The following is a 27,667-nucleotide window of genomic DNA, read 5'->3' on the forward strand; positions in this document are numbered from 1 at the left end:
GCTTTTAAAGAATACCATTGTTCTGAAATCTACTAGACATGTTTAGATTAATGCTTCAGAGCGAAATAAACCATTTTTGTCTCACTCGTGAAACCGGTGAAACTCTATGGTATTCATCGACCAAAGCGGCACTGGCATCAGCACAATGTACAAACATACGCACGCACTCCGGCAAGGTGTGTTATCCGGTACTTGGCGTTACAAGGAATCGAGCGATACGGTGAAACATGCAGTGCGACCCTTAGCATTAGCATGGACTAAGAAACGTATTCCGCTTTTCTACTAGTTCGTTAACGTTTCCTGTGCCTAGGTGCTTCGTATAACCCATGCGATGGAGCTGTACGTCTGGAAAGGAGACTGGGGCTTGCCCAGTATCGATACTGCGTGCCTCGAAATCATGGTAATTCATTCACTTGCATCTCGGTGCAGCCTGATCATTCGCGTTTACATCTAGGCAGCGCCTGGAAGTTCTGCCGTGCTTCAGCTGAAACTTCCATCATCCTTTGTGCACAGGCGTATGCAAAGTTTTCCGGGGCACCATTGAAGATCAGAGAAATTCGTCGACCCTGGTTTGGTACGTCACCTTTTGGAACAGTTTGACCAGCTCGGCTTATCTGCAGATTTTTCTGCCACTTCCAAGTGCTGCTGTAAAACGGCGTGCACGGTAGGCAGCGTAACCGAAAATGCTGCTTTGCTAGCGCTTCACTAACCTGGCCATTATCTTGGCGATTTAGTCGTGCATTGAAAACCTGCTGTTTCAGGATCGTTGCCTGTGATGCGACATGGACCTCAAACAAAACTAACCAAGTTTCGAGACGTCATCGCTTACCTCCGAAGGCAGGCAAGTGTGGACCTGATGCTGACTGCGTACCAGAAGCATTGTTAAACCTTATAATCGCAATTCCCCTCCAACGTTTTGTATTATTGTTTGCAGAACTACAGCGCGGATGTACAAATGACATCGCAGCAAAGTTCGGACGCAACGGCTTATGCCGCCATGCTGAACCATAAACTCAAGCCTGCCTTGGTATGTACTTTCGAGTCAAGGTGTGAACCTTTACACATACGGCTTGATTTTCTGTCTTTTGTAATTTTCATTTGTTCATTTGAGCTTAGCAATACTAGTCTTGCGGCCATCTGCTAGTCGTTTTCAGATGGTAAGCCGTCTTTCATTCTTTAGTCAAGAAGCTTCTGGGTGGCTATAGATAGTCCAAATACACGCTGTAAAGGAAGTAAACTAGGTTCTGCCTCCTTACAATAAGGCATTCTGGGCTGCCGAAATCCTTATAAATCTTTGTTAGCAATTTCAGACTTTGTGACAAGTCTCAGGTACTAACACCAAAATACCTGTTGCCTATGTGCACATTGCGGCCTTTATGAGAGTGATGGCCATTAGAAATATTTCATTTAGCTCATCCAAGGAGACAAGCTGTGGCATTCTTTTTACATGCTCATCACATTATAACTGCATTTGCATTGATTGTTAAGGTGCGATAAGCAATGCATCACTGATATTGTACCAGTACTTCTGATTGGTTGATAACTGGGCAAGTGAGGATATGCTCATGGTGGACATTACAACACAACACAGGCAGCGACGCATAGTACAAAAGTCACAAGCCCAGCCTCTCAGCTGGTTGTTTTATTAAAATGATAGTAACATGTGCACTTGTGTCGACAGCTCACTATTGCAGTGTTCCATTTTCTGTTGAGAGAGGAAGCGGCAGAAAGGCCATTCAGGTCGTCTGGTTACCCTGTGTGAATGTATCATGACAAGTTGCATGTAGAAATTAAGGGCGTCTCTAGCAAGTGCTATGCCAGTTTGTGCAATCACATAAGTTGTGTAGAGAAATTACAAGAATATGCATTCAATAGCGGACAGTACAGGCTGAAAAACAGGGTGCATATTACATCATTGCTAACAACATCCACAGCCATGCTAGACTGTGAAGACATTTAATTTTGGCATATATTTTTGATAGCTCTTATTATGTGAATGCTATTCACCAGAAGAACATGCATTTGATCATTCGAATGATGACCAATTATGTGGATGGTGCAGATGCCCAAACAAAATCTCTTTTAAAGGCACACCTTATCCTGAATGAGCTCATTGTCAAAAATGCCAGTTCTTGCAACAGGGTTATCACTTTTGTATTGCACACAAAAGAACTGAAAGGGGGCACCAGTTTTCGTTGCCTCATGCGTGGTATCAGAAGGACTGAACTTACGTCAGCACACTCGTACATGCTGTACCAGTTTGGCCACGAAAATGGCTGTCCCGTCATTTACTTTCATAGGTGATTTGCTATGTTTGCACTCACATAGCAAACCTAAGTAAGCTACGTTATACCTTGTCATGGGTGTAACCAGACATGTTGTTCAGGTAGGTATACCAATATACCACATGACATGTAGCATAACATATAAAGAATACATAAACTTATAACATAGCCTAGGTTGTGTTATGTGGTTGTGCACATAGAAATTTATGTGCATGAAAGTACTTTTTGGGACAGCCATTGTCAGAAAACAACAGGATTGAAGTGATTGTGCTATGAAAAGGATGTTGTTTTTCTTTCTAGTCATTGAAAGCTTGGAAAAACAGTTATGTATGCTTTCTGCCAGTATCATGTTGCGTGCTACTTCTCCTAAAGGAATTTAGTGTCTGCTGCTAAGCTTCCTGTGTTAAAACCTTACACCAAGTTGAGCATGATCTGTTTTTGGTCACTGCAGCTGTACCAGTGGTGGATTGATGCTCAGAACTATGTGGAGCTGACGAGGCCTTGGTATGCCAAGGCCCTGGGCTTTCCTTTCAACTATGTGCTTCCTGGACAGATGCAGCGTGATGCCACTGCTGTCCTCAACTCAAGGTTGCACGGCTTCGACCTTGAAGGAGAGCAAGCTCAGATTGCAGTATGTGCTCTGCTGCATCATGCAGTATACTAAATGACGCCTGTCTGTGTGGTGTGCTTAACCCTCAAAGAGCAATGCCACTATTGTAGTTTCTGGCTGTTTGCTATATTTCTCCAGTTCTGTTATGGCTTATAATGGATTCAGCCTCATGGACTACTAAATAGGAGGGGAGGGCCAGGAGATTTTTTTCAGTCCTAGTTTTATTGACTGGACGTGCATCTGGTTTGAATCAAGCTACAGGCTTGCTAATTAAATCCCTACCCTGTATACCAGACCAGAAACTTCTGTTTAAAATGCATAAACAGCTTCGCTATGTTAGAGCAGCACAAGCATTGCGTGCAGTAAAGTGTGTTAATAAACCGTTTTCAGCTGCCATTTGGACGCCAGCAGACATGCTGCACCTTGGCCAGCACATTTTAATTCCACTTGTCTAAATATCTGCAGCTTCCAGAGCTTTACTGTGGCACCTCTCAGTGTAGAGACAGGAAGTAATGCGAGGAAGGAGTCTTTTTTGGTGACTTGCTCCAATATCAAACATGCAAGCGGTCTAGAGTGACTGAACCATCTGAAGTATTTAGTTAGCTGTAAAGTGGTCTTTTGGAACACAGTTTCAGGTTTGAATTGTGTGTTCTAACCTCTGTGCTCCAAATGTGTGATGGAGCCCCTTGAAAAGAGAGAAGGAGCTTTGCTTATAGTGTGTCACCATGGAATTATTTCCTGTCTACTTCCTGTTATTCTTCTCCTGTTCTATTCTACTTTCAAACGTAATTATCAAAAGTAGAAGGGAAGACAGCTGCTGTTATAGCTCAGTTGGTAGAACACTGTACATGACATGCGAAGGTCATGGGCTTTGTCCTTACCAATGGTGTGTTCTCTTCCATCTACTTTCTTGTCAGAGTACCAATGCAAGTGCTTTCTGAGTTGCTTTCTTTCTCAAAGTAAGAGCAGCAAAATAATCCCTTTGTTTTCCCTGGTGTTAAAAGTTCTGGGTGCTTTCACGCATATTTCGTACATTTACCCCCTAACGAGTCCATCAGTTTTCCTGTTCTTCTTATTGACATGCACACGCACACACATGCTTTATTCACTGCTTGGGATCACATGTGCTGCTCTTGTTTTACATTAACCAGCTTTTCAAGGAAGCACAGGAGTGCTTGACAACACTGTCCCAGCGGCTTGGGAAGGAACCATTCTTCTTTGGCCAGAGGTGAGTGGCCCAGCTTTGAAGCAGCTGGGGGCTGCGTCATCTCTGCCATCTTTACGTTTTGTTTCCTGCGGGAATTGTGAAAAAATATACAATTTGAGGTTATGTATGCTGTGTCCTCTAAACCTTGACATTAGAAATGTGCATGGGGCCAAGGTCAGATTAATTCCGTTTGTAGTTATTGAAATAGAAGTCCTACTTGGCAGCACCCCGATTATGTACTTTGTGAACTTTCCATGCTTGAATTAAAGGACTGCGTTACCGAAAATCATGATCCAACCGCCTTCCCAAAGAGTTGCCCGCACCAAATACACCCCTGCTCACTATAGCACACCAAGGACACATTTGGAATGTTTGGCCACATTTTAGTTCATGCCAGCATGTAAAACATTGTTCTGGCAATGACCTGCCTTAAATTCTTGACTGCCTTTGTGAGCAGCGTTAGATGCAAGTACAGTAAATCCTCGTCAACCCAAAGTCGTAAAAACGGAAACAAATTTCTAGAAAAACAGCGTATTAAGGTAAGCAACGTACCGAAATTTTCAGTGCACAGATTTTGCACTGTAAAATTATAAGCCTTCCATCATCTAGCTTTGTTTCACTATGCAAAATGCACTATGCAAGCCAATCACTTAATTTTACTAGAAGGTGTCTTATGTAGTAGAGACTTTGGCTGTGAGGTTGTGCTGATAACACAATGGCTGCTGCCGCCATATCTACTGTGGCTCCACTGTGCTATCCATGCTACAGATGCCACTCCTCCCCCCATGTCTCCTCTCTTGGTCTTCACGACCTTCATTGCATTGAGAAACAAACTATATCATTGCTTTGCACAAAGCTGGCACTGAAATGTGCAAACCATATAATTTGGGGGGAGGGGGAAGGGGGTACATTGCAGGGTGCAAACAGAGGCTCATTCATTGGTTCGTGACCTGACCTGCAGGCTGTGCAGATTGGTGGCTGATTATTTTGGGATACCTGAATTTTATTATGAAATACCTTTTGAGATAAGCAGAGGCAAATACACGCTACCTGTTGGACCTAGTACAGCACAAAAAACTTTCAGCATGATAGCTAGCTGACAGATTTGAGTTTGTGTGGGATGCTTACATTAATTTACAGCCCTTTACTATGCACACTGTTAATCCCAAGTGTGCAAAGATGTATTCATAATGGCTGCCAGTAGCTTGTGAGCTGCAGGCACCTGCATGAAAAGAAATTTTTGCAGTATGCTGCTAAAGGGACACATGCATTTGATTACTCTGCTACCATTTCAGCCCCACTTCCCTCGATGCCATTGTGTTTGCACATCTGGCACCACTGCTGTGTGCACCGTTTCCAAGCTGTGCCCTGCAGAACCACCTCAAGGCATGCGACAATCTGGCCTCCTTTGTCACTAGAATCATGCAGCGGTACTTTCCTCTCAAAGGTAAGACTGTTTCCTGCATTGCTAGTGCTTTGTGTGTAATGCGATGTCTTCATTAACTTTTGAGCTGCATTTTCTTTTTTGGGGAATGAACACAATTGGGACCTACAGTAGAACCCTGCTGTTATGTTCCCGGGTGTTGCATTTTCCCGGCTGCTGCGTTTTCCCAACTGCTTTGTTTCATGAGCCAATACTGTCCACCTCTCCCTCAGCTCTCCTAAAAGTAGAAAGGGGGGGTTTTTCACTCCCCATTTTCTTCTGTGCATAGTATGTCCCATAGAAACCCATGCAACACAAATTTGGATGTTACGTAGCAGCTGTGGCAACTTTCCCGCATGCTACGTTGCGAATGTCACTTTGCAATGATGGTTCAACCCATGCAGGCATTTTGACAGCCTACGTTTGGCGTGCGCAGAACGGTGACGGGGCCACAGGGCAACTCTAGACTCATCAACACTTAGCCGCCAAAAATGATGTACATTTTTTTTTTTTTTCACACGCACTTGCCAGCTACTACATTTCTTGGCTGGTACGTTTTTTTTTTTTGTTGTTCGTGGTCCTGCGGAAAACATAACCGTGTTCTGTTTTTTGTCAAGTTCCTGCTCATCTTGTCGCACTGTGCTACTAGATGGTATGTCAGTAACTTTCCTTGCATCTCTACGCTAATCTCAGAAAAATATTGCTGCGTGACACTGCAATCTTGGGTATGAAATCACATGTAGCTTTCAGACCACTGTACTAAAGCAGTGGCGTAGTGATTTTGAGCATCCACCTTGCATGCGGGAGGTGCTGGGTTCGACCTCCGTGCCACCAGGTACACCCACTGGTTTCACAACGGGTACAGGCTTTTGCCCAGCATGGTTTTGGAGCAAACCATTTCAGTGCACATTAAAACCAAGCGCAAAACCAAGACTGCACCAGGAGTTGCCTCACAGAATGCTGGCTTGCTGCTTTGTGCGTGGCTACGATGGTCATTATTGCGTTGTTCATTCCGACACCAAATTTGAAAGAACAAAACTTTATTTTTATTGAAATGTTAGCTGAAATCAATCACATCACATGCTTGGATTGTTTGCATGCCGCCGAAACCAACAATCGGTTATGCCCCCACAGAGGATTTCTCATTGCATAAAGTGAAAACAAAATAAAAATGTTCTTCTCTGGCCAACTGCGATGGCTTAGTGGTTATGGCATTCAGCTCCCAAGCCCAAAGCCACCGGATGGAATCCTGGCTGTAACAGCTGCGTGATAGCGTTGAAGGGCTAATGCGGAATAGGTCATTTACTACTTTACATTCGTAGACCCCTGGCAGTCCCCATACCACTCCTGGCACATTGGTGCAGCGGTTAAGTGATGCGCCACTGCCCTACGATGAGGTGCTGCCACCGGTGGGGCTCGTGCGACCCGGTTGCTCTTCCGGAGCTGCCTCTCGTGGCAAATCATCAATTTATCTGACACCTGCCAGTGGTGATGTCACAAGGTCAAATGACCCAGGTGGCCCACCTGCCACCTAGGTTGCTTCTCTGGGGATTTTTCGTGGATCTTTCGCTCACGGTCAATGACGCTGGTTTTTCTGGACATGAGAACCTTAACTCTCTCACGTTAAAATGTTTGTGCACTGCAAAACTTCGGTGCATGTTAAAGAATCCTAGGTGGCTGAAAATTAATCCGGAGCCCTCCACTTCATAGCAGTACAATACATACAATACTGTACCTACCTACTTTCTCAGGTCATGGGAGTCTGGTGCAAATTACAGTCAAGTGCTTGTTAGAATTGGGCAGCTGCAGTAAACCACAAAACAACTGTAGATTGCTCGGAATGAGTTATACAATTAGCAATATTGTGAGATATATTGAAAGCTTATTCCATTCATCTCCAGAGTGATATTTAAGTGAAGCAGCGTACTTGTTTCATTGTGCAGATGTTAGCAGTGGGGACTCTGGGGCATCGAAGCCATCAACAGAGGATTTCTCCTTTTCTTGGCTCAACACACTAGTCTCATTTGGTGTGGCCACGGTCGCCATGCTGTCATATGCTCTACTATCAGGACTTGTTCAGGTGAGTAGAAAAACCTGCACATGCGCTCACGTGCTTGATGCACTAGCATTCATTGTATAGTCAGCTACACAGTGACATTGTAAACACCCATTTTCCTCTTCCTGAGTTGCCTTTTCAAGACTGTGCAACTTGTTGACGTCTTAGAGTATACCTGGTATCTTTTCAGGTGGAGTATACCCGTGAAGAGCCGCCACCCCCACCATCCAAAGACAGTCGAGAGAAGGCTGCACGGCCCATAACAGACTGACAGTATTTGCTAACTGTGCATATTAAGCAGTGTAGTCGACCTTACGACATGCAGGTCCTGGTACGAGGTTGTGTAGCAAACCATTTGTTACGCATATTTTTCAACACTGCCCAGCCGATGAAAGCAGCTTGCGGCACTCTGGATGCAAGATGTACAACACACCGGTGTGCGCATGTTCGGAGACACTTGTTTTGGAGCCAAGCCGAAGTGTGATTTGATCAGCGGTGGTGGACCAAGTTACAAGGGGCTGCTGTCATGGACACGTGGACAAAGCAACATGCAAAAAGTTTATGTAATGTGCAAAGCGTATATGGCTAGCGGAGAATAAGAGCTTTTTAGTTAATGCACACACAGAAAGCTGCTCTTTATTCTGAGAACACTCAAAGGCATTTTTTTAACTGCTGTAGCCAAGACATGTATATTTACTGTTGAGGCATATCTGCACAAGATTTGCTAGTGCTGTGGTTTGATTTGCAAGCTCAGACCTGCCAACTCTATAACAATGAAAATAACTGGGTCAAAATCAAAACATAAAATATGTCAATATCATGTATATATCAGGAGTTTTGTTATTGTGTAAGTTATGTTTTCATTACCCAAACTGTTAGAACTGTGAGCAAAAAATTCTGAACATTCTTTAAGTGGCAAGCAAGGCCAACAGTGTGGATGCTCTTTTCGATTACTAGTAGCTCAATCATGCTTTTGACAGAGAGAAAGGGAACTGAGTGTAGGCCTCAATTATTCTCCTGAATAAGCTTTCACACTCGGCAGCCTCATAAATGGTTTCTGCATAGGCCTCCAGTATGCTGCTACTCTGTATTTGTTGACGGTTCATTTGGCGACACTGGTGTGCTAAGCTGAAACCTGAGTAGCTTCCTTCTCCTTTTCTTTTTTACATGTTCACCTCTCTTTTTATTCATTCTGGCGGTTTTTATCTTTCGCCAGGTTTTGCAATCAGAAAAGTAGTAACTGTTCTATTCAACATGAAAGAACAGTGGCTTAGCAAGGTCCTCAGAGTGATTTATGTCAAGTCATGAAAGGTTGTGTTGTACATGAACATCACTACAGCAAAGTATGGAGCACTTCTTTTCATCATCACGTTGTCATTTTAAATGTCTACGAAGTTTAATACTCATGTGCCTTTTCAAGTTTTTTGCATGTTTAGATTTTGACAACAGACCACCCTGCCCTCCTCTAGTTCTCATGAGAAACCACGGTATACTTTTGCAGAGCACTATATCCCTACTTCAGAAACTGCAGCAGGTGTGACCGACTGCCTAGCAGTACGACCATTAATGAAGTGCTGGTTCATCACATTGTTACTTTTTAAAAATTAGCAGACAACTTAGCATGGCTAAGCGTGGACTATCGTGCAGGAGCACTTGACTTACCTGGTTTGGCGTTGTTTTGCATTGATGAACAGGCAATGTGAATCTGTCCTTTGAACAGAATGCCCACTTTAGTCAAATGAGTCATCTTGGGGACAACGTATAACTCAGACAGGAGTGGTAGTCCCCCTTGGTTGCATGCGCAGCATTACCTCCCTTCTAATGTGCTACTACCCCATGAGATTTTTAGATTTACCGTCTCTTTCCAGCCGCACAAAATGAGCCACAGAAAGAAAACACGCACGTAAAGAGTGTGATGAAATCAGCGCCGAAGTATCAATTACAAGGGTACTTGCGGGTGGCTCTTCCGTGTACCAACTGTGGCAAGTGATGCTTGCCGCCTGCCACGTGGCTTGATGCAAGTGTATCAGAGGCTTCAGGGACATATTTACGTATGCCCAAAATCCGTAAAGTGCGACTAGTAATGCTACTGCACCAAAAGAGGAAAAGCACTGCTTTGCATCAGTTTCGTTCAGCCGCAGCTGATAGTGGGGCAGGTTGCCCTTGTGTTTCAGCTGTAGCATCATCTCAACGATTAAAGTTAGTAGAGCCAACAAGTAATCCTGGCACACTACCACCAGCTGTATGAGCAGCATCATGCAGTGTTATTGCTCAGTTTACCTGGACGTAAAAGTTTTAAAGTGCACACTTGCTTCTGCTGCAGAAAGTACAAACTGCTGAATTTTTGTGTGCCTGGTTCTTACTAAGGAGTCACTTTCAAACAAAGACTATAGTCTGATACAACCCAAGAACAAAGCGGCAGATGCTAATCAAAGGGTGCCCTCCAGCCAACAGCATCGACGGATGCTCGTGCCATTGTGGTTAATCCCCTTGACCTGCTAGCATTAAATCGCATGGGGTGGCATATGAAAAGGGAGTAACCAAGGCTTATTTGGATTAATCGCGGCTTCATGAAAAATCTATCAATGCTATTGGCTGGAAGGTCTCCTCTAAAGGCATCTGTGGCTTCATTCTTGAGCTGTATCTGACTATAGCTGATAAGCTCTTGTGAATGAAGCAGCTTGAGTGTACAACAGAATGAAGAGAAACATTTCTGAGAATACATATTCTGCTTTATGGGGTCACTAGTGCAGCAAGCAAGTTGTAGTTTTGTGTCCTCTGCCCTAATGCTACTAGCCATCTGCCACACTAGCCCATGACTTCAAGGATAGCTCAGGATGAGCCAAATATGGCAGGCTGTGCTCATGGTCAAGAAAACCAAAAGCAGATGAAAGTGATATTCGTTATCCCGAGGAAATCACCAGAAAATGTTCTTTATAAAGTACACGAAAAAGAACTAAACATTCCTAGCACAAACTGTAACAGGTGTTATTCATGGAACTGTGCCACGAGTGGTGAATGTAATGCGAAGGCAAGATAACTGATGGTCGTTGAGGGTAATGGACTGGATACCAAGAGAAGGGAAGTGTTATGTGGATGGATGAGAATAAGAAGTTTGGGGGGGGGGGTAAGGTGGCTGCAGCTAGCACAGGACACGGTTAGTTGAAGATATATGGGAGAGGCCTTTGTCCTGCAGCAAGTGTAGTCAGGCTGCAATCAAAGGCTAGTCCTGCTTATAGCCCGCAGCCATCTCAACTACAACCTCAAAATAGGTGAATGTTTGTCCTCGCTGTTGGCAGGCATGAATGCTATGTCTTGTTGCTGAAGAATGGGAAGATGCCAGGTACAGTTGTGAGCAATATGAGAGGGAACAAACCTTTTGCACAAAATTGTGAATTTTTTTATTATTCATCCATTAAATTTTAGGATCACTGGGGAAGCCTGTCTGACCGCATAAAATATTCAAATTAATTTGGTTCTCGAATCATCTGAAAACAAAAAAGAGGCATGCTCGAAACGTTCAATCACATGTAGGACTTTCAAGTCATTACCATTGCAAGCAACAAAGCTTTGTTCAATGTTTAAAAATTAACTCCTACAGTGGGAGCTCGTTCCGATCGTCATCATCGCCGCTTTACTGGCAGTTGCCAGAATTTTGGACATGCCAGGGTAACATCCGCACAGCATGGTCATGCACCTCTCTCTATATACCTCAGCCATTGGCAAAGCTCTTCTGTGTTTTCTGGCACTTTTATACTCTCTCATTTTCAGCAGCCAAGCTCAACAGGTAGGTCAGCTGCCACAGCTGTGCCATTGCAGAGCTGTTAGATCATACCAGTTGGGAAACTCCACTGCAAAAAGTGACTAGTCCATGGGGCCACTTTCCAAGTGGTTATGGACGGTGGAGCCATAAGGAAGTGGCCAATAAAAACTGTCACCATATGTCATCATTACCTTCAGAAAACCATTTTTTTTTGCTTTTTTACCTCGCAAGTTATCTCTCGGACTGTTATATCTATGGATTTTTGTTAATGCGTATGTTTCACTGATCTTGTTGCCAGGCAGTTGTGCATTTATCCACATTCTCGAAGTTTGCAACTTACACACAGTTTACGTTTTTGACCATGGGCGTTGTGGCAATCTGGAAAACACACACGAATTTTCGGCTCACTCAGACTGCTGTTTTTTAATGCATGGACCCTTGGGAAGTTTCTCAGTTGGTAATATCAAAGAGCTCTGGTGTACAGGTCACGTGATGTCATTTCATGCAAATGACATGATTTCCACACAAAAATCCTTGAATATCTCGTGCTCTAAAATTACTGACCTTTACTGTTACATAATTAAATTACCTGCAAGTTTCAAACAAAGATTACATAATATTTTGAGAACGACCTGTTTCACAGAAAAACAAAGCATATTGAAATACATAAACTAGGTAAGTTTCATGAATATCTATCAAGAAATATGGAAAATAGTTCTAAGAGGGGTGTCCCCCCCTTAAGAGAAAAAAGTGCACTGCCATGAATTTTCCTATAAGAACAGCACAGAAAGAAAGTCATAATGGAAGCTTGGAAGGGTCTTCAAGCTTGAAACCTGCAGAATGCAAGAAAGTCGCAAGTCCTTAGACAGGTTTCTGACTTGCTCATAGGCAACCTAGGAGGCTTTTCGAGGCTACTAGCCACAAGGAAGTTGAACATGTAGTGTCCAGAACAAAACTATATTTTCAGTACTGTACAAAGTGTCCACAAAACTCAAATTGTTGCACACCTTTTTCACTGCCACCTGGCACGGTGGGCAGGTTGTGATGACATCACAAGGTCACGTGAACCTGCCACCTGCTTTTTCACTCTCAACGCTGACACCAGGTTTTCTGCAGAATGGGTGCCTTAATGCTATAGCATTGAAATTGTATTTTCAATACAGTACAAAGTGGTCACAAAACTCAAATCACTGCACACCTGTCCTGCAGGCTATTTACATTGATTTGCTTTTGTGCAATCGGAGACAAGACAGGCTGTGCCATGCGCCAGGAAATCGGTATCCTGAACTCTACTAGTGTAAGGCAGAAAGGTCAAGCAGGTTTTGACGACGCAGGTCACGCAGGCTCCAGAACAGCAGCTCTTCGCCAGGTAGTGCATCCCATGCAAACCACTGCCAGCCTGCACAGTGTGCACATTTTTTTTCTCGGTTTCGAGGTGATACTTTGCCTGGTCACTTATTGTTTGTTACAAAATCATACAATAGCACATGCCTTTGGTTCAAGAGCAACTTGCACTTGCTTCACAGAAATTATATTCCTCCAAATCGACAACTCCTTGGACAGTTTGTGTGGCAGTCAAAACCCAGCAGCATCTCTCAATCACAGTTCTGAGCACTTTGTCATATGGGTGACTTCACCACGGAGTTTTTTATCAACACCAATTGGTTTGCAAACTTCCAGCGCACATGATATATTGCGTGTCTGCCAAATTTTCTTCCTCCGTGAATGTCCCTGCTCCTAGGAATCGTGCTAAGGCAGTGATCAGAACTGCCAAAGAGCTGTTGCTTATGTGCATATCCACTAGCTGCTGGCCCTCACTTAAGAGAAATCTGCCACCTATACACTATCCTGCAGTGCATGCTTTGACACTTTGTTTGTGCTGGAATGTCTACAAAAATGATGGATCAATGTATCTGGTTTCTAATGCAAAAGCGTGTAAAAAAAATTCCCCAGACTTACTGCCTTCCTCCAGTGTGAAGTGACAGCATGAGCACCTATATTATCAAGGCCAACCTAGATAATATGAATGCATGGGTTTTTCAGTTATGACATGCTATGATGGCAACATCACCTATCTTTAAGAAAGTCACTGCCCAGCTATTGCTGTGAAAACTGCACAGTACTACATGCTACAGGTATAAAATTGAAGCAGTAATGCTCGAAGTTCCCTCAAGCAAGCATGAGTATGTTCATTTTATTATACATTTGTTATTTAATATTAATCATATTCCCAACCACTGCGAACAGACAAGGATGTAAAGTCTCAGAGTGTCGCAGAAAAAGAGGTTTGACTCAATTCTCATGATGAACTTCAATATGGCACAGTTACATATAATCTTATCAGGTTAAGTTACCAAGGTTCCCCACTGGACCTCGAGGACCTGAAAGTGTCTGCAGGGATAAAGTAACTGTGGCTGCTGCAGGACAATGCCAATTGGGGATCACTGGGAGAGACTTCTGCCTTGCAGTAGACATAATCTGGATGGCAGTGGTGAAGAAGAAAAGGAAAGGGTCCACAGATCTCCACCTTAGGACCACTGCAATAAAGCCTAGTCTGAGTGTAATGATGAGTGCAGTCCGACTCTGACTAATCCTGAGTGTATAAAACACATCACCACCACCACCTAACTATGGCTATGATGCACAAGTCACGTTTTCAAGGTTCATGAGCAAGCACTATTGACTGCACAGTACTCCCACATGCTGGCCCCACTCAACCATCCATTAAAGAACTCCAACAAATGCCGCTCCTAATGGTCCAGCACATCCATGGCATGCAGGAAGAGGAGCAATAGAAACAAAACCAGAGCACCAAACTGGGTGTGAAAAATAAAATTGCTACCTCCCTCTCCATTGAACATTCCTTCCCGCGGGTAAATGGACGCAGCAAATAAGAGGTGCAAGTTATAAGGGTTGCTCACACTATGGGTGAACGCGTCAGCACACAGCTGCGTTCTTCTGGTTCTGCATATCCAACACACCCACGCATTGAAGGAAGTTGGCACAGGCGCAGAAGAACCTCGAGGTGATGCTGCGCTTCATTTACTACTTCACTTTGATGTACAGCCTCGAAGGGTGCACTGGTACCGCATTCTCTTCATCCCCAGTATGGACGACCGTGTACACACAACAGGTTATGCTTAAAGGGACCCTGAAATTATTTTGATGGTCGTATTCTGGTGCAAAAGATCTGTAGAGGTGGTTTTTGTGATTGAGCCAAATCTAAATGCTCTGCGCCGGCCCAATAATTTACAAATTTTAAAAATTGCAGTTCACAACAGATCGCAAGTGATTAAGGGGACATCTCACCGTGTGTTCTTAGCTGCCCCTACCCATTGACGTGAGTGGCGTCGGAACTGAGTTGGCAACATCAATGCCTCCGGCTTGGTGTCATGCCTGAGGAAATGAAGATGTGAAGTTGCGGGAAGACTACATCTAGCGGGTTTGGACAAGAGAGAGCTCATACATGTTGGTGGTGACTTCTATAAGTAGACCCAAAGTTCCCAAGTCCTCCCACATTGTCCCTACAATACACCTCACATTACATAGCCGTGGGAGAGGGTCAGGAGGACCGCCCAGGGTCGAAGGGCAGTTTCACACGAGTTTGTTTACAAGCCTCGCAAGCGATGGCTCCCTGGAGGCAGGATCCAAGCTCCTGGGAACATGGCGCGGCACTGATCACATTCTTTCTGCCGCCGGAAAGATGGCCCTGGAGTCACGGCTTGGCCGTGGTGCGAACAAAACAGAACAAAGCAGTTCGAACTCATGGCATAAACAAAGTTCTTGTGCGGCCATCACCCACTGCTAAACTTCTCTTTCTGGTAAAGATCGCGAAGACAACCGTAAACCCACAAAACATAAGCTGGAGTCAATCTGCTCTGCAAGATGCTGTTTACTGTAGCTCCATGGGAAACATTACAGGTCAGGCGTCACGTTGAAATCACTGCCCAGGCAAATCAACAAGCAATCTTTCTCGACCCTTCCTATTTGGCTTGCCCACGTGGTACAGGCAGGATGGGGCTAATGGGGTGCGGAGGGATGCAGTCCAGACGACTTTTTTTTTTTTCCGGCCTGTCAGTATGCATAAGTTGGCGGAGAGGAGGAGGAGCATTATTTTTAATCACTGATATCTTCAGTGGTAACAAAGCTAGCTTTAAAAATTTTTGCGGTGTGGCGATGCATGATGGAATATTGATCACTCGTGTGCTTTTCCTAACCTCGGTAAATAAAATTTCATGGTCCCTTTAAACGCACTTGGGTGGGGGCACAAAACATTGCTCAGCATAGCAGAACTGTCTGGCTTACATCAGAGGTGTTTAAAACCACTACCACCAAAGAACAGAATTAATGAGGTCTGCAAAGAAACGATAACTATAAAACAATGTTCGACTGCCACAAGCTTCCTTTTGGCTAAAATGACCGTATGACCATCGAATGCTTCTGCTAGCAAATTAATGCATCTCCAAAAAAAAGAAAAAAGCTGTTTCAGATTGCCCATAAGCTCCAGTGCCCTTGTGCTGATAGAAAACTGCAGTCACAAGAGCAATATCAGCAGCACCACCTATTCTCTGTGCTACCTCCCGGACCATCACTGTTGGAGCTACTGCCTCTAGTAGCTGCAACTACAAAGTTGGGGTCGTCTCGGGAACTGATAAAGAGTGGCAATTTGGGCTACTTGGTTCATTATGAAGAGGCAAAGCAGCGCAAAGAAACGTTTGTCTTTCTTCAATCTGTTGTGTTCTTTTCACTCCTTTGCCTTTTCTTCACCTTGGAAATTTCATCCCCTTTATCATTCAATCAGTGTTTACGTTATTATTCTGGCATTCGTGAATTTTACTGTTAAACTCCTCAAAGTCCACATAGGCAGCTCTAAAAACCTTGGTTCCTTCATCACACAAAATGGGGTAGTCTGAATACTGGAAGTCTCCTTGATTTGGCTGCACTTTCTGCACAAGTTCACAAAAGTGCCGTGTCAGTGTAGTGCCAGTTCTTGCAGTGCCAGTGTAGCCCGACACTAGTGCTGTCGGTGCAGCGGCCAAATCGAGTGCAAAAGTGAAGAAACTTTCGTCTGCTGCAGCCACGTGTTGGTGTTTGTCGCGTGTTTTCACATATGCGCGAGATTGTGCTAGCTGCATTGCACGCTGTGTATTTTCTCCAAGTGGCACATCTCGTGGAGCGGCTATAAAATTTGTTAATTCCAGAAGTGGTGAAGAATTTGACACCGTTCTTTCCGTTGCGTTGTGCAAAGTGGCATAGGCCGGTCGACCGTCACTGATTCAACAGGTACTTTGAAGAGGCAACAATGAATTCGAGAGGTTATTCAGAGTACCGCTCGAGTTGATCTTTTACAGTCCATACGCGTGATTCAGGCAGCTTCTGTTCTATCGAAAAGTGACTGCGGTTATCCGCCAAGAGTTGCCTGATTTATATTTGAACTCAACTCAATCGCGTTCACTTTCGGCGGATGGTGGCGGCGACGTGACTGTCAGAGGCTAACTGGCAGGCGAAGGTGTGGGCAGACGGCGACCTCAAGCCCAGTCGCTGTCGTAAGCGGAGGTACTAATGTCGCAGCGAGTCACAAACGTTGCGATCGCCCACGTATTATAAAACATCTCACAATCTGCCTCTTATGGAAGCACTCCATTGTGCTGCGTCTTTAATAATAATTGCACACAAAAGAGAAATGGTGTAAGCAACGTGTGAGGCTGGACAGAAAGACGAGAACCCATAAGCAGTACGTACGTGCACCACGACAGCCAGTCGCTTATGCGCGTACACAGACGCGCGCACGCACACACGTACGCGCACTGTCATTTCAGCTGTTTGGTGAGGGTCCAGCGCAGATGCCGCATCTTTCACAGGTACGCGGTCGTCTCAACCATGGTCTCAGCGACGCTCACTAAAACAAGTATAGCCACCGTAAAATGGCCGCGAAGCCGTCTGCTATGGAGCGCGCCAAGCACCTTGCACTACTTGCACGAGAAGAGAACTCGCCAGGAGGCTAGTGCAGCAGTGCAGAAGAACTCGTACAGCACGAAGCCAAAACGAGTGCCGAAGAGTAGGTGGCACTAGCTGCACTGTCAAATCGAGTGCGAGAGTGCCGAAATTCCTGAACTGGTGCAGAAAGTGCAGCCAGATCGAGGAGACCTTGGGTTAGTCAGTGCAAAAGCAACACAAGAACTTGCTAGCTGGTGCTTTTTTCCAAGAGCACAAACACGGCAGCTTGCGTTTAGTGAAATGTTTAGCCTATCAGGAGTCTACTGTACAGAAATAAATGATTCACATTATGCCACTGAGTCACGAATTAGAACAGCAAACAGTGCTACACTTGCCCCTTACCAGTGCACACAGCTTCCTTCGGTGCAGTCAGCTCTGTTCCCAGTTCAGCTACCTTGCCTGCCATGAAGATGTTGACCCAATGATGTCCCTGAGATGTCTCAAGTGTCTCCACCACTGAGCAGACACATGGCTCAAGGAGGCTCAGACCAGTTTCTTGCTTTGTAGCACGCACAGCAGCTGCCTCCCAGGACTCACTGAAATGGAATTACGCAGAGTGGAGAATGTGCAAAACTTACCGGACTGCAATGTGCAAGCTCCTTGGCATGGTTTTAGTATGGGCATGATCTGTGGGTTGCGGCTGCTTTGGACTGTGTCAGCCGCGATTAGGCGGGAAAAAACGTATTCATCCCCAATTTCCATCCCATAATACATTGAGCTAATGTTATTAGTGTCTGACTATGTGTTTCTTGTGTGTGATGTATGCTTTTGTGTGTGTTTGTTAAGTGATTTCCATTGCAGCATATGCAATTCTCACAGTTTTAATTCTCCTGTAAAAATGTTGGCAACAGGCTGTGCAATACCCTGCTGCCCTCAAAAATCAGTTTTCCTTTTGCACCTTAATAATATGTACATAGATTAAAGGCAAGGGTGGAACCGATGTCAAAATGCAATTGGAACCAACTGAAATATCATACTGGGTGTTGGTCCTTGTCTAATAAACCACTTCAAGTGGTCCCACTTGTGAAATTTCCACCCCCGTGTGTATGCATGTGCGTGAGAGAGAGAGAGAGTGAACACCTGGCAGCCTGCCCACCAGATTGTGAGCAAACTGCCCATTGGGGCAGGTAGCAGTTCAATGAATGATTGATCGTGAGAGGTTGCTTGGGAAGCGCAACCTGGGTCTCACAAGCCTCACTGGTGGGAGCAACTTCCATCGCAGGGCAGTGGTACATCACTTAAACACTGCACCTCCGCATCTTTTTTTTTTCTTTATTGCATGGAAATAGTGCCAAAAAGAAAAATCTAAGCATGCTTACGCCACAAAACACCAGGGCACCATAACCCTGTCTGACCCCACCTTCCCAAACATCAAAAGTCTGGGTGGCACACACATGCATCCAGATAGGGGAGCCAGCTAGGCGGCTCTTCCAGGGCAGCATATAGTCCCCGCACCAATGCGCATTTCTCACGAAACAAAGATTTCGACGACCGTGGTAATTCGGCGTGGCGGTCCATCATGTGGCTCTTTCAGAGACTAAATAGTCCCAGCAACATAAATAGATCATATGGCACAACACAGTTTTTCTCCACAGGCAAAAAACGGATACTGTAGGGTGTGATGTCAATGTCCTTCTTAATTGTTTGCTGTAATATGTCTCTGCTGTACTGCACAGGCGGGAATTCACCGTTCATAGCGCAAGCATCTCCTTAGCATGAAGCCATGCCTTCACGGACAGCGTGGCTGTGCGCAGTTTAAAGAAAAATGTTTTTGCACCAGAAGAAATGCACATTCACCTAGCACGTTTTAAAACCCCGGTGTCAAGGAACTCCAGAAAAGGTTGCTGATACAACGGTACAGGAAACAAATACTCTGTAAGTGCCTGAGTGATCTGCCTTCTGGAAAGGCTATACAGGTAGTCTAAAGAAAAGCACACAGTGAGGAAATTGAAGGTGTCAGCAACTTCCTTAAGGAGTCCCCATAAAGGCCCCTAACAAGTGTGTCTGGTCGGTGCGAATAGGAAAGGCAAATGAGCACTGAGACGCCTAATAAGCACAGCTACTAAAAAGGGGTGGTTTGCCGATTTGAAAAAAAAAATGCGAAACAAGCTGATGCATGAATAAGTGAACAAGGCCTATTCCATCAGACTGTAGAGAAAGAAATAGGTTATCGCGACGCATGGGTTCCCAATGGGGAATGCCGCACGAAGGTAGCAAATATTCTGTGCATCACCTGCATTTTCTTTCTCGCACAGTGGAGAACCTGTAATGCATAGGCAAGTTTTGCAAATGAAAAAATGTTGCAGACTTGAGCCCGAGAAAAAGGTCCCTACCCATGCAGGCCTGGGTTTGTCGCGTCATGGAGATTATCTGTAATTCCCAGTAGGCGCCACTGTTGCGAATTTGGTGAAGAGGAACCCCTAGCTACTGAAGGGTGCCACAGTCCCAGCTTATGCCACCAAAATGACTTGGCATTGTACCCCAATGACCGAACCAAAACTCCTTGGATTTATCTAAATTAAGAGCCACATCCGATACCTCACAAAACTGTTCAGTCAAATGTAATGTAATGTACCACTCCCACTGCGTCAGGAGTGGTATGAGGACTCCCAAGAGTCTATAAATGTAAAGCAGAGAGACCAAATCTGCATATACGGGCATTAACCCATTATTGCTATCCGAACACCGGAATCGAAGTGAAAACCAAAGTGCCAGTGCACCTAATTCACATTTGGCCCAACTATACAAATCGACACGCTTTCTTTTTTAACATTACTTACTTTATAACATTTTTTTTTTTACAGCATATGTGATATTTTAGCTGATCCAGTGCAAACTATCACACAGCAACATAATTTAACATACAATATGAGAGTGGATGCTGTGTTACAGATGTCTGGTTACACAACTGGGTTGACACACAGGAATAAGCAGTATGAAAAGAACTTGCCAAGCATACCCAAAGTGCAAGAAGTCTCCAGGAGCCATGTAGAGACCGCTAGCCCATGAACTACGGGTCCGCAAACCAAGAAGTGTGCAGCCTGGATGTTCCCGGCTGAGCAATAGCACCTCAACACGTACCCGCGGCTCCTGCGATGTGTCTGTTGCAATGTAACCGGTGTGAAAGCATATGAGAATCAAGCAAATATTGCTCGTAACCAGCACTGCAGAGCGATTACATTGTCTCAGCTGTGCAACTGGAGGCGCATAAAAATGCCGTCGAGCAGGCTTGAGGCCTTTCAAAGCAAAGCTACATGAAAGGAAGAGAGGGAGCATGGACCACATGTTCAAAAAATAAACTGGGACCACCTGCTGATCATAGGCCATGTTGCAGCATTGCAGAGTTGACCAGAACTTTTTGCAAAGTGTTTCCTAATTTCTGGTTCATAGTAGACAATTCCATAAACAAATGCTCTGCACTCTTGCTGCAGCTATGGATGTAGCTGCAGTGACTTCCATTGTGCGAATTTTCTGCTCCTATTTATTGAAGACTGGCGAGCCAGAAAGCAAAAGCAGCTCCGATTTGTGCTCTGAAGAATTGAGTGCAGATAGAGACATAGAAGCTTAATCTTATAAGGGCATCTTTGACAACTAATAATTCCTTGCCCGACAAGTGGCTGGAAACTGTCCATCTCATAAAGAACACTGCGATCCCTATGCCATGTTAGGACCCAAACTTGCTACCTGCTACACCACTGGCACATCCATTCAAACCAGGCAAAGGTACTGCATTACAGTCGAGCCCGGATATATCGAACCCCGATTATGTATATCGAACAGGCAGAACATCCTCTTGAAAATCCCATGCATAAGTATAGCACTATTGTTCGCACATAGCGAACTCTCGATCATTAAATGGAGCAATCGATGTACCAAACTGCGCTGCAGTCTTAAGTGCACCTTCTTCGAACTCTTTTTCACACGTCGAGATGGACTGATTTCACAGCCTTGAGCAGCTGCTGACAGTGCTGGCGCTGTGAAACCGTGTGACAAGGTAAACGTGAGGAGTATTTGAGGGTGGCCTGCAGTCTCTTGTTACTGATTTTCCATGCCACATCTTTTTCATGCTGTGAAACCAACCTAAGCCCTTGCGGCGGCCCTTGCCTGGCATGCTTTGCTGCCAAATTGCTGCAACGAACTGTACCTTAGTTTTAACGAGATTATTGCATTTTACCAGTTTACCGGTAACAGGATCAAAAATCTTATGAGAGGTAGTGGCTAGTACCAAACCATCGTCTGCTGCAGATTCGATGCAAAGCAGGTTAAGCGTAGAAATGCCTAGTGAACGGTGCACTGCCAGCACATTGACAAGCAGCATGTCGCTGCAAGAACTTGTCAAGCACGGGTGCAGTTTATTCTGGCTTCTAGGCTACATAAAAGCTTTTCTATTGCCATTTGTTATATATTCAGCTATTTCGTGATCCCCTTCCAATTCAATGTATCCAGGTTCAACTGTAGCTATGGCATACCAATGGTTTTGTGTGTGCCCTTCCCAATGAATCAACAGAAGCCAATGCCATGTGATTATGACATGTTGTGTCCCTAAATATATTCCTGCCTTTAGTGAGACAAATGTCAATTCTTGTAAACATATGCACAAGAAAATGCTGGCATGCCTGCAGCTCACATGCGGACTATAGCTTGTTTAGTGGCAGGACCGACTGAAGAAAGTCTCATTAGTTGGACAAAGTCACTGACACGAGTGATGCCCAACTACACGACCCCAAACATAGTACTGATAGCTTCGCTAATCTGGAGCTTTCAGGAAACTTTAGAACACCAGCTAGCCATACGAAGGGCATTTTAGGTGCACAAAAACTCATGAAAGTAACTAAAATAATGACCGAGAAGTATTTTCTGCGGGCAAAAAAAAAAAAAAACGGGGGAATCCCAGATACTGGTTGTGCTAATTCAGTATTCATTTGCACTCTTTCACTCCATCTCCACATAACGCTGCTGCAGAGCATGATCTGAAACAATCTCAAAGCCATCAAACAAGTCCAACACTGCCGGAGCATGCCATGCGTATCGCACTCTGAATGACAAGCCTCAGGAAACACCTCATTTTCATGACCATGACATGAACATGTGAAGAAGTTGCTTGTATGAAATGGCACTATACATCAGCATAGCCAGGGTATGCAGAAGCCAGAGCTGTCGCAAATAAAAAGAGCTTGAAATTGCTCATTCCTGCAAAATTTAGACATGCTTAATTTAGGTAGGATCTTTGGAAGGGCTAATAGCATTTGAGGACACATGCCCACACAATGCTCAGCGTTTCCTCTCAACCTGACTGGATAGTGCAGGAACAGCTTGGTCCGTATGATTGCTTCCATATATTGCACCACTTCTGTTAATGCTAAGGGTAAGCGAAATGCCATTTGAAAGAAGTACTGCTTACGTCCATAGCTCCGCAGGTGCACAAGAGAAGCAAGAGAGCTGGCCAGCTGCTGCTGTTTCTCTCGTGGCAATGTTTTCACCAGGCGAGTCACATTGTCCATGATACTGTCACTGCACTTCTCCAGTGCCTGCAGCTTCTTGTTTTTTTCAGCCACCTCACGCTTAAGCTCAGCACAGAGAAGCATGTAGTGGCGCAGTGGGTCTGCTGCTGATGACGCTGGTGGCGGTAACTGCGTTGAAGGCTGCTCCACTGATGATGATTGTGCCGGTGGCAGCGCCGGCATTGGCACTGGGGTGGACGTTGGTGATGGCACTGGTGACTGCGTAGTGTACGCATGGTCCGTTCTTACTGCACACACACCGTGCGACAATATGTCATATTAACAGGGGAATGTATTGACCAAGATGAAAGAAACATGCAACACAAGTTCTATAAGTCTACAGTAAACTGCGAGACATCTCCAACCAAAGCTTTTTCAACTTAAAAATATTTGTTACATTAAAAATTAAAAATAAGAAAAGTTTTGGTGGAGATATCTCACAGTTTACTTTTCTTTTTTTCATTCTTTTTATTTTGACAGAACTGGTTACAATACAAGACCGAATAACACACATTGGTATAAAGCACTGCCAAGGTAGACGAGGCAAAAGGCGTTTAATGCACGCCTGACGAGGCCTCGTCTCCGGAATATTGCATCAGGACAGACGAGTGGCTGGTCGCGCCAACAACAAGAAAGAATAAGGAGGCAGCAAAACTGTGCAGTTACAAAACAATCAGAAAGATTCGGTACAAGACGCCACTATTAGAAACATCAATCACTAAGCAGGTAGAATACAATGCAAAGGCAATACTCAAGATACAATGGAATACCGTACATAAAAAAAAACACTTAAGAAAAAATCAAACGAATTAAAACAGCATACATCAAAACAGCGCAGTTATGCTTTATCTAGTAAAAAAGTTTTAACTTGTCTCTTAAAACTATTTACTGAGTTGGAGTTACAGACTATTTGAACAATTTCCTGAAACATGTTTAAAAGTGCAGGGATTTGAAAGTCAACCGACTGCTTCCCGTAGGATGTTCTGATCAGGTTTGAAGTAAACAATACATTTCTCAACTCGTAGCCACAGTGAGCACGTTCATATGTTGCGAAAAAGCCTGGTTGATCACGTTTAATTTCGTTGTATATTCTGAGTGCTAGTACTTGTAAGTTATCAAACCCGACCAGACAGCCAATTCTGTCGAAATGTTTAGATTTCAGTGATATAAGGTGGAGGGAAGATGCACTAAAGCACCGCTTACAGCTTAACTACACTGAGCATGGCAGGTTTCAGACACAAAGGAGGGCTGCTATTCCCATTGTGTTCAGAACACCAGCAGCAGACACACACAAGTCCCAACACATCTCTCAGTAACTGTTCCAGCCACTCACAAGGCAGCTTGAGAACATTTGAAATGCAGTGCACATGCAGCTGGAAAAAGCGACACTGATCGCTTATATATCCGACACGAATAGTGTCCGAGGGCAAGCAAGTTCAATGTGAGAATGACCCACACCTGTAATTGGAAGAATGAAAAAGCATCGAAGGCTATCCAAAATCAAAACACAAGTAGAACACCTACTTTTTCTAACAGCACAGCCATCAGAAGAGGGCACAGAGTGATGCTGATCATGAACAGCACCAGAACAGTGAAAAGTGGGATTGGTAGTAGCCAAATATGTCATACCCATGCTACTTGCTCAACTAACTATTATGTGCACAGGAGTCTCACTTTTGTCACAACATTCTTGCTTAATAATAAAAAAAGAAAACCTAATGTACTGCCTGTTGCAAAAGTTCCGAGACCAGTGAACCCATAGCCGTAGCAGAAGTGCAGGCATCTATCAGCAAGATGGCTGCATCAATCAGTTTGCGCGACCTCGACAACAAAAGCAGAATTCCTCTCCAATATCTCTAATTTCAAATGCAATGAGATGTAGCAATCACCTCGTCGGCGTACATACGCATGTCCATGTTAGTCATGGAGGCCGAAGCCTGGGAACCTTTTCGACAATTGGTGAATCACACCCCTCTTTCGACAGAGTATGAAATAAGTCAAGATATGTTCTCCAATGCTACCGTGGGAAAAATGGCAAGGCTTCTAGACCATGGATGCCATCGTGAAAGCTTGAAATGTGACTATTGCCACAAAAGCGAAGCAAGGGATACCTAGAATGAAGCACTAGTGCAACAGCCCCAACATGCATATACAAAGCCCAGAGTGCTACACTTCTACAAAGATAGGAGAGAATGTGCTAGTGCAAAAGCTGTAACATAAGAAAACTAATTCCCACCATGACAAATATGAATTAACATCTTTTGACATTATTAATGGTATTTTGTGACATTGTGGGTTGCCAAGTGTCGTGACAATGTTAGTACAGCCTTTGTCAAAAATAATGAGCCAAAGAGGTTTGCTTCTATTCCGTGCACTGGGGCTTTTGTAGCATCCATGAAATTCCCAACTTTAGGAGGGGTGAGGACAAGAGTTCCTCTCGCTTTCAAGAGATTTGGAATGCTGGTGATCCATAACAAAGCACAGAGCATGGCCCAGAAGCAGATTTCTCGGCCAGTATGCTTTTGACAAAAAACGTACCTTGCCCAATGGCTTGTTACCATGGCTCCACCATTCATTTGTTCTCTGAGTGGGCCTTCACTGAAGGCTCTATCCCAGCATTTTACAGGTTTTAAATTCCATGTTGTATTGTGATTGTTGCTTCATATGGCCACTTTTAAATTGTGCAGCATCACATTTCTCAACTTCGTTTTACAATGTTGCATAATGAAACAGAGGATCTAGCAACACACATTTATTATCAACTAATCACAGCGGTTCTGTGACGATAATGTCTTGCTGCCGAGAGATAGTGTGGAAGCTCAATTCCTGGCTATAGTGACTATGTTTTAACAGGGTCCAAAAGCAAAAATGCCATACGCCAAGACCGCAAATGCGGATTAAAGTCTCTATCTAGTCAAAGTTGTTCTGCAGCCTTCCAGCTTAGCTTACCTCACAGCCCATATCTAGCTTTTGAATGAAAAACATACAAACCATTACTTCCTCATAAGCCTGTGAAATGGTTTAGACAGCTGCTATAAAATGCGTGCTGTTGAATGTTCACGCTGTGCACAAATCCTCAAAAGGAAACCGATATTTTACAAGAAGATTTTTAAAAATTCCCATTCATGTGCCTTGCAGCGATGTCTGGTGCCAGTCTCTCATGTGACTTCCACCTTTCAAGATTATAAGGCACGCATGAAGTCAGCAGTATAGGGTCGTCATTCGCTCGCCAAACACCACAACAATGTTAGTCGACGAAGCAGCAAAAAATGCTGGGTGCAAGGCCGGCAGGAGACTGCGGCGAGTATCCCTTCTATTCTCTCCTCTATTGTTTAGCTGTGGCGGAGAAGAGAGCGGCCAAAAAAAAAAGTAAGCAGCCAAGCCAGACTGGTTTGATGATGCTTTTGTGGCTGAAGTGCGATCCTGGTCTGTAACCTTTTATTTTTTTCCCGCTCAGTCCAGTGTATGAGTTGAGAGAGAAAATGTGAAGGACCATTTTGAATTGCAGATATATCTGGTGCTACACAAGCTAGGTCGAAAATTTTTGAAGGAGTATGATAGGCGATTCAATATCTATCAGTATTTCAGCATTTCTTACCTTCAGTGAAAACCGTTGCAGTGCCCCTTCAAGGTTTGGTATTTGTTTTACAAGCACACCACCCCTCTCAGCATGATTTTGACATTTCTTTGTCACAAAAACCTAACAATTTGGCATGATAAGTACATCATCTTGTTCGTCAAAAAATTTAGCCCCAGAAAGCACATTCAAAGAAAATTTTGGCAATGAAAGCGATAGTTTTCCTTAGCATGCAGTTTGGCTCAAAACTTCAAAGTGAGAGAAATGAGTTCAAAGATTTCAACAACTTTACTTTTATTTTGCATTTTTTCTCTCAATTAAAAGCCCTTGCTGCAAAGGTAGAACCTTCTTCAATGCAATGCAGCGCAGTGGCAACTGCTTGTTGCTTTTGTCTCATTTGTTTTTGCATTTGAAATGTGAAGCAAATTTGTTCATGCTTGGAAACTCACAGAAATAAACCAAACACCAAAGATAAGCACCATGGACAGCAGTAGAACCAAGGTCTTATGAAGAATGAAGGATAGAAGTCAGACTGCAAACATCATGACATGCATTTCTGCTAACCACAGCCTTAGTTTCATTTTGCCTGCCAATTATAACTAGCAAAACTAGGCTTGTATTACTTTAGCTCGCATTTTTAAATTGTTGCTGCTACAGCCTTGACAGAAGCCCTGAGCAGCTCAGAAAGGACAAAGAGAAACTGTGATATAGCTTTTTCGCATGTTTTCATTAGTTGAAAACGACGTTTTTGAGCACTGTCAATGTCCTCACGCACTTCTGTCACGGGAATAAACCTAATTTCAACAGTTTTATTGCGCAGATCATGGTCAGACTTATAAGATAAGTTTCTTAGTTTATGAACTCTGTGTAAAGAAAATTTAGAAATGTTTTCTTTTTAAATCAAAATCTCATTTTCTGCCTTGCATCCCCGCTAAAAGAATGTTACTGCTATTCACAAAAAAAAAGAATCGAAATTTGTGTCAAAAGCAATAATCTTGACCTGAATATGTTTATGCATACTATATACTACTACCAAACAAGGCTTTCTTTTCTGCTAAAATGAGATTGATGCTCATCAGGAGCATGGGGAAAAAATAAGCAGCACTTTTTGGCATTTCATGCTAAATGATCAGATGTTATGTGTTTCATGTGTTAATTCATGATAGTTCTTGGTTTTGTTATTGTACTGACCTCACATAAAGCATCAGTACATGGGAAGTACAGTATGCAGAAGCAGGTGCCGTTCTG

At 44.0% G+C, this 27,667-nt stretch overlaps 2 protein-coding genes across 15 annotated transcripts in view; one reads left to right on the plus strand and one right to left on the minus strand.

The window, feature by feature from the left end:
• The first annotated feature begins 116 nt into the window (after nucleotides 1–116).
• On the plus strand, nucleotides 117–8,209 carry LOC144125088 (metaxin-1). Of its 3 annotated transcripts, none has more exons than XM_077658173.1 (9): nucleotides 117–400; nucleotides 514–664; nucleotides 762–841; nucleotides 935–1,027; nucleotides 2,737–2,916; nucleotides 4,047–4,123; nucleotides 5,398–5,549; nucleotides 7,469–7,605; nucleotides 7,772–8,209. In XM_077658173.1, the coding sequence occupies exons 3-9, from the start codon at nucleotides 776–778 to the stop codon at nucleotides 7,850–7,852; spliced, it is 786 nt and encodes a 261-aa protein (XP_077514299.1). In that variant the 5' UTR covers nucleotides 117–400; nucleotides 514–664; nucleotides 762–775; the 3' UTR covers nucleotides 7,853–8,209. The 3 variants fall into 3 exon arrangements, with proteins under 3 accessions (XP_077514299.1, XP_077514297.1, XP_077514298.1); XM_077658171.1 differs by having other exon boundaries at nucleotides 514–574; XM_077658172.1 differs by having other exon boundaries at nucleotides 514–574; nucleotides 2,839–2,916.
• The window catches only part of LOC144125084 (uncharacterized), a 139,195-nt gene continuing 115,542 nt past the window's right edge, over nucleotides 4,015–27,667 (minus strand). For 5 of the 12 annotated variants that reach the window (XM_077658158.1, XM_077658161.1, XM_077658160.1 and 2 more), the window contains exons 4-7: nucleotides 22,743–23,090; nucleotides 20,301–20,442; nucleotides 17,684–17,877; nucleotides 12,750–13,822 (exon numbers count right to left, since the gene is read on the minus strand). In XM_077658158.1, the coding sequence (XP_077514284.1) occupies nucleotides 13,695–13,822; nucleotides 17,684–17,877; nucleotides 20,301–20,442; nucleotides 22,743–23,090 (812 nt within the window). In that variant the 3' untranslated portion in view covers nucleotides 12,750–13,694. The other 7 variants (XM_077658159.1, XM_077658166.1, XM_077658165.1 and 4 more) reach the window with 3 other exon arrangements.

The sequence above is a fragment of the Amblyomma americanum genome, chromosome 3 (assembly GCF_052857255.1).
Source record: "Amblyomma americanum isolate KBUSLIRL-KWMA chromosome 3, ASM5285725v1, whole genome shotgun sequence".
In the NCBI taxonomy this organism is placed as follows: domain Eukaryota; kingdom Metazoa; phylum Arthropoda; class Arachnida; order Ixodida; family Ixodidae; genus Amblyomma; species Amblyomma americanum.

Coding starts and splice junctions, on each gene's coding strand:
- LOC144125088 (XM_077658171.1), top strand. CDS start 332: ATGGAGCTGTACGTCTGGAAAGGAGACTGGGGCTTGCCCAGTATCGAT. Junction 1,028..2,736: donor ATAAACTCAAGCCTGCCTTG/GTATGTACTTTC, acceptor TGGTCACTGCAG/CTGTACCAGTGGTGGATTGA. Junction 2,917..4,046: donor GAGAGCAAGCTCAGATTGCA/GTATGTGCTCTG, acceptor TACATTAACCAG/CTTTTCAAGGAAGCACAGGA.